Below are 6000 nucleotides of genomic sequence, written 5' to 3' on the forward strand. Positions count from 1 at the left end.
AACAATGAATTTACAACTGAAGACAAGAGACTCCTTCCAGGTGTGAGTCTGCCAGGCACGAGGTGTGGGGGCATGCACCGAGACCCCGCAGCCCCACTGAACCCCAAACAACTCCGGGAGCATCACCCTCCCACTGCAGCCCTCCTGCCTCTGCTCAAGCGCGTGGCTGCTCTGGCACCCCGAAGGGCAGCCACCCCATGGGAACAACCCCCACACACCCCGGCGAGGGGGGAGCCTTGCTGTCCCGTTCCTGCAGCCAGCAGAGCGCCAGCACCCAGATTTGGGGGGGGGCAGCGGCACACCAGGACAGAAGTTGGGGACAGCCCCATCCTGACTGAGCATGCCACTGCCACGAACCAAGCTACATTCATTTGCCGGGTGGGGGGCACTGGGGTGCAAAACCTGAGCCCCTGTAGGAAGCTCATGGGCTACTCTGGGACATCTGTCATCATCCCCCCACCAGCAGCCAGGGAACAGGCAGATGCTGCAAACCAGGACCCGGAGGAGCACAAAAGCAGTCAAGGGATGAGCTGCAGTAACAACCGCCCAGCAAGCAGGAACAACCCTCTCTATTTAAAATTTAAAAAAAAAAAATCCCAAAAGCGCGGCAGATGTGCGAGCCCCCCCAGCCGGTACCAGCAGCGGCTCAGGGGGCCAGGGCTGCTCGCGCAGGCAGGGGCAGGGGCTCTGCCTTGGCTTTCCAGCAGCTGGAGCAGAGCTGGACTCTGGCTCCCGATCCGGGCAGAGGGTGGAGAAACCGCCGCTGCCAGGGCTGGGAAAGCAAACGGCTCCGGGAATACCCAGGGAAGTCCCCCCAGCACACCCCAGCTCCGCAGCCCTCCTCCTCCTCCCCAGAGATGCCCTTCACCCAGCAAGGAAGAGCAGGTCCCATGTCCCCAGGACTTCTCCAGCCAGGGAAGGCCTGGGCACACAAGGCTGGCACCCCCCACCACATCACCCCCCCGCATCCATCCCAGCACAGGGAAAAATCAGCAGCTTCTGCCAGGCCACCTGCAGCGGAAAGAAAAAGCTCCATCTCCAGGACTTATTTATTTTAAGGCTGCCAACGAGGAGGCAATTAGCTCCGGGGGACAAATTGCTGGGTATTCTGCTTGTCCGGAGGAGAGAGCCTCAGTTTACCCCAGGTACAAGGCGGGGGGGGCATCTCCAGCCTGCAATGGGGGGAGTGGGATCCAGGGAAAGCTGCAAAACAAGTCCCAAGCTGCCATCGGGGAGAAGAGGAGGTTTGGGAATCTTGACATTTAATCACACAGCAACTAAAGGTTCCCAGACATATCTAATAAGACAATTATAGTGCATGTTAATAATATATTATTAAAAAGCTTATTTATGGAGGTTTAAGCAGGCAGATGGCAGGGCTGTGTCAATAAGGCTCTCCCTGCTGCATGCTTAGAGCTGGGAGGTAGCACACGGATTTACCTGCCTCTGCCTCACCAGCCCCTCATGCTTAACCCTTGCATGGCTGCCAGAAGCAAAGCAGCAAATCCCTGGGGGGTGCAGCCAGAAGAGGGCTGTGATGGTGCACTTTGGGGTGCTCAGGGCTCTCAGCCCCTCTGCAGAGTGAGGATGGGGTGATGGGTTACACGCGATAGAAAAGCTCCATCCCAGGTGCAGTCAGGGGAGAAAAAACCCCAACATCAACAGGCAGCAGGGAGGTCATCACAGCCAAGGCAGGGGTCAAAGCCACGAAAATGCATCTGCTTTTGTCTTCCAGGAGGTGTCCTTACCACCACCACCCCCCCCCGCCCCCGACACCCCCACCCTGCCCAGGGGGGGCAGGGGCTGATTCTGCTGGGTGCTGCTCTGGGAAAGCTGCAATGGGACTGGTTTGTCTTAGTTTGGATAGCAAAGGGAAAAATGTGCAGCTCGGGCCAGGAGGTGACTCACCAGGATCCCTGTTCCCAAGGCCAGGGCAGGTCCAAACACCAAGAGGAAAAACAAGGAAGAGGAGTTTTGGAGCAAGAAGAGGCCAAAAATGAAGCAAATGCAACTCTAAGTCTTGAGGAGAGGGGGAGGGAACAGGCGTTGCCACCCTCCACCCTGGAGCTGCAGAGAAGGGGCCAGAGGCATGGGCCCATCCAGGAGCATCAGCATCACTCACAGTATCCCTCAGTTCTGCTTCACCCCTGCAGACAGCGAAGATCTACCACGCTCCAAGGCATGGAGAGGGGACACTGGAGAGCCAAGGGCTTGGGAGCAGAAAACCTCTGCCCTGGGCAAACTTGGGCATGTCAACAGGGTTTTCCGGAGCATCCCAGTGCAAGAGCCTGCGGCTGTTCACACTGTCTGGGTGCTCTGGGAAAGGCCATGGCACACCCAGGGCGTTAAAACACACACCTAGGAGCAAGCAACAGAATGAGACTCTTCCCTGGCACAGCAGAACAGGCAGGAGAAAAAAAAAAATCCAAGGCTGAAACAAGCTGACAAGGAAAATGCAACGCTCCTGCATGTTTTACATGTTTGGTGAAGGTAGGGTGGGGATAAAAAAAATGCCCTGGCAAGGGAGAGCCCATCAGCAGCCAGGCAGAGGGAAATAAACACTGGGCAAAACACTGACAGTCCCCAGCACCCCAGGGCTGGTGCAGGGGGCTGCCAGCAGCACGCAGGGACAGCCCCCCACACCAACCCCCAGCCAGCTCCTGCACTGGGACACACAGAGCATCCATCCCCCCCTCACTCCTCTGAGCATCCCCACCCCCCCCACCCCCACCCCGTGACCTCTGCTGATGAAGATGCTGCAGTTAACGGCCGGGGCAGCGGGACGCCAGGCAGATTTGTTCCACTCCCCAACCCCAATCGCAGCCCTGGGGACAGCATCTGCTCTGCCATTCCCATTCACTCAGCCGAGACAACACAGTCACCCTGAGGTCAGGGTCACCCGTGCCGCCTCCTGCCAGCCTGCAAGGACTGTCCCTGGGGGTGACGAGACCCTCAGGTGGTCCCAGCCCTCCAGCACCCCAGCGAGGGGCTCATCCAACACAACCAGCCCCCCCCACCCCCAAACCAGTCTAGTGCCACCAGAGATGGCACCAACCCCAGGCTGGGGCTTCCCAGCAGCACCAGCCTCCTGAAGTAGAAGCTGCAAACCCAAATATTTTATTTGCTTAATTGCCACTAACACAGTCAAACCCCAGTGCAAACAGCTTCCGCATGATTACGGCCGGAGTGCCACGCAGCACTGGCAGCTGCAGGTGTGTGTCCCCACAGCATGTCCCTGCAGCCCAGGAGCATCGGGGGGACACAGGCTGGGGTACTCCTGGGCAGCAACTTACTGCTGAAGTGTCGGGGTGCATGGGTGCAACACAGAGGTGCAGAGCTGCACCCGTTCCTAGCAGGGGAAGGCAAAAGGAGGAGGAAAAAGAGCTGAGCCTGTAAAACCCGCTGCCCCGTGGCCCAGCGAGCCAGCCTGCCCTTAGCTGCAGGCTTTTTAGCAAGGGGGAAAGGCTCCATGTTTCATTGCAAAGAGCCCAGAAAGGGACACACCAGTGCCAAGTGGCAGGTCCCTGTCACGGCCAGCTGACACCACAAGAGCACCAGGGACCACTCCGTTTAAAGGGTCAGCAAGTGCCTTGCAACACCACCCCGGTCTCCGCAGCGCAGGCATGCACCGACAGCTTAGTCGCTGTGAAATCTTAATGAATTGCAAAAGTTTGCATGCTGCAGGAGGGAGCAGAGAGCACCCCGAGCCAGCGGGGAGGCTGGGACCCGGGCACCCAGCTTCTCCCCCACCTCCCTGCTCAGCCACCGGCATGCCCTGCCTGTTCCCCCACCCCTAGACAGGATCATCCTACACCCCTTCTTTGCAAGGGAGTGTCAAGAAAACCACCCATCTTCCAAACACCCACCAAGACAAGCAGCTGGTGCTCCCCGTGACTGGCTCCAGGGTCCCTGTTGACCCCAGAGCACATGCAGATGGCTTAAATTTATTTTATTTTTTACCAGCACTGCCTGCCGTGCAGCCCCCAGGCCCACAGGGATGAGCCTGGCCATGTCCCCGCAGCCAGCCAAGCCACACTAGCAGGAGCAAATGCTGCGATTCACATAAAAAGCAGCATGCGACAGAGGTGGGGGGCTGGAAGCAGACACCCCACCCCCCACCTCCAGCCGAACCCAGCCCCTCCGGCTCCACCGCGGAGCTGAGCCTGCTCTGCACCTACCAGGGAAACACAGGAATCAACACACTCCTCATTTACACCAGGAGGGGGCTCGATCCTGCCCCTTGCAAATGCCATCTTGTAGGGAAGGATGCCTACAGAGGGGAAAGGGTTTGCTGGGGAGGGGGTGCCTCCCCACAAAGCCCCCCCCAAGTAACACTGGGTCCTCACTGCTATCCTCCAGCCCCTCGCAGGCTGCAGCGGCTCAGCCGTGACAGCCAGAGACACACAGAGCCCAGGACCGGGGAGCAGCGCAGCTCAAGACCTCCCCACTGACACCCGGGGTGGGGTTGCTGAAGCCCCTTCCTCTGGGGGAGGACGCCGAGCCCCTCACCGGCAGCGTGCCTCAGTTTCCCTACTGCCTCCTTGCTCTGGCCTGAAGCACGGGGCTGCTCTGTCCACAGATCAGCACCTCCCCCCACACCAGCACACAACTCCCCCCTCCAGCTGCCCCAGAAAAATCTAAGCTCGCTCCCCCTCCATCTCCTCCACCTTGCACAAGCCATGGGGAGCTTCCGCTGCTCTGTATCCCCCCACCCACCCTCCCTACCACCGCATGGGTCTGCCTTTTTTTGCTTTCTGCTGATGGGTGTCACTATTTATAATTTTTGGAGAGAAGCCACCACCCAAAAAAAAAAAATCAATGCACCAACATAGGGGCTGCATGCAGGTGAGCTGCTTCATTTTAAAGGTAAAAAAAATTGAAGAATCGGGCAAAAACATACCTTAACGCACCAAGCATCACCCAAGCACTGGCAGCTGCACCACGAGGGTCCCCTCGGAGCACGACACCAGGTCCCCTCTCCCCTGTGCCTCAGTTTCCCCCAGCCCAGAGCACTCGCAGCCCCCGGCAGCACCCCGGGAAGCCCAAACACACCCCACCACCCCGCGCAGCACCCAAGCCCCTGCCCCCCAAAGGGCTCGGGAGCCAGCAGTGCCCCCGCACCCTGCCCCAACCCACCGCCCACCCCCGGCTTGTAGGGTCCAGCCGTGCTCCCGACCAGCAGGAGAGGGGACGGGGGGCGACGAGGGGGGGAGGACACACAGCGCTAAGCTGCTCAGGGGAAAGGAGAGGGGAAAAAACAATTCAATCGATTGTGAAAATAAAATAAAGAGACGGTGCTTTGGTCAAACTCTAATTACACCCCCGTCACACGGGAGCCGGGGAGGCTGCCAGGGCGGAGCGGGCTCGGCCGCCACCTGTTCCTGCCCAGGGACCCCCGGTAACTCACCCGGGTCCCGCCGCCCCCTGCCCCGCGGGGCCCCGGTCCGCGCCCCCCCGCTGCGCCGCGGCGAAGTTCCCTTTCCCGGGGCTGCAGCGAGGGGGCACACGGAGCGCCCCACGGTACCGGGAGCCGGGGGAGGGGGGCTCAGCTCCAGCCGTGCAGACACGGGGGGTGCCCCTCCCCACCCCGCGCTCCACCGCCGGTGTCCCGAACGCGACAGCCGCTCGCTCGCCCGGAGGAAGCCACCTCGCACCGGGACTCCCGGCATTGCCCCGCCGGCGGGGGGGCTGCAACCGCGCACCCCGAGCCCGCAAGCACCCGAAGCACAGCTCCCCCCCCCCTCCCCGTTCCTACCGGCGGGCGTCTCGGTGTCCAGCGCGCAGACCCGCAGGGCGAGGGCGAGCAGCAGCGCCCGGGCACTTCGCATGTTGCGGCCGGGCCGGGGAAGGGGGGGGGAGGGGGGGGGCGGGGACGGGGGGGGGCCCCCGCGGATCCGGCGCGGTGGCGCAGCGGGGCACGCGCGCCCGCCCCGCGCCTCAAATACCGGCGGCCGCGCGGCGGCGGCTCGCTCCGCCCTGACGTCACCGCCGCGCGGGCCC

The 6000-nt window shown here is 61.4% G+C and overlaps 1 protein-coding gene across 4 annotated transcripts in view; it reads right to left on the reverse strand.

The window, feature by feature from the left end:
* The window catches only part of PTPRU (protein tyrosine phosphatase receptor type U), a 70852-nt gene extending 64852 nt beyond the window's left edge, over positions 1-6000 (reverse strand). For 2 of the 4 annotated variants that reach the window (XM_055798453.1, XM_055798451.1), the window contains exon 1: positions 5756-5999. In XM_055798453.1, the coding sequence (XP_055654428.1) occupies positions 5756-5828 (73 nt within the window). In that variant the 5' untranslated portion in view covers positions 5829-5999. Of the gene's footprint in view, positions 1-5755 lie in introns of all 4 variants that reach the window. The other 2 variants (XM_055798450.1, XM_055798454.1) reach the window with 2 other exon arrangements.

This window comes from Falco peregrinus, chromosome 3 (assembly GCF_023634155.1).
Source record: "Falco peregrinus isolate bFalPer1 chromosome 3, bFalPer1.pri, whole genome shotgun sequence".
Taxonomy (NCBI): domain Eukaryota; kingdom Metazoa; phylum Chordata; class Aves; order Falconiformes; family Falconidae; genus Falco; species Falco peregrinus.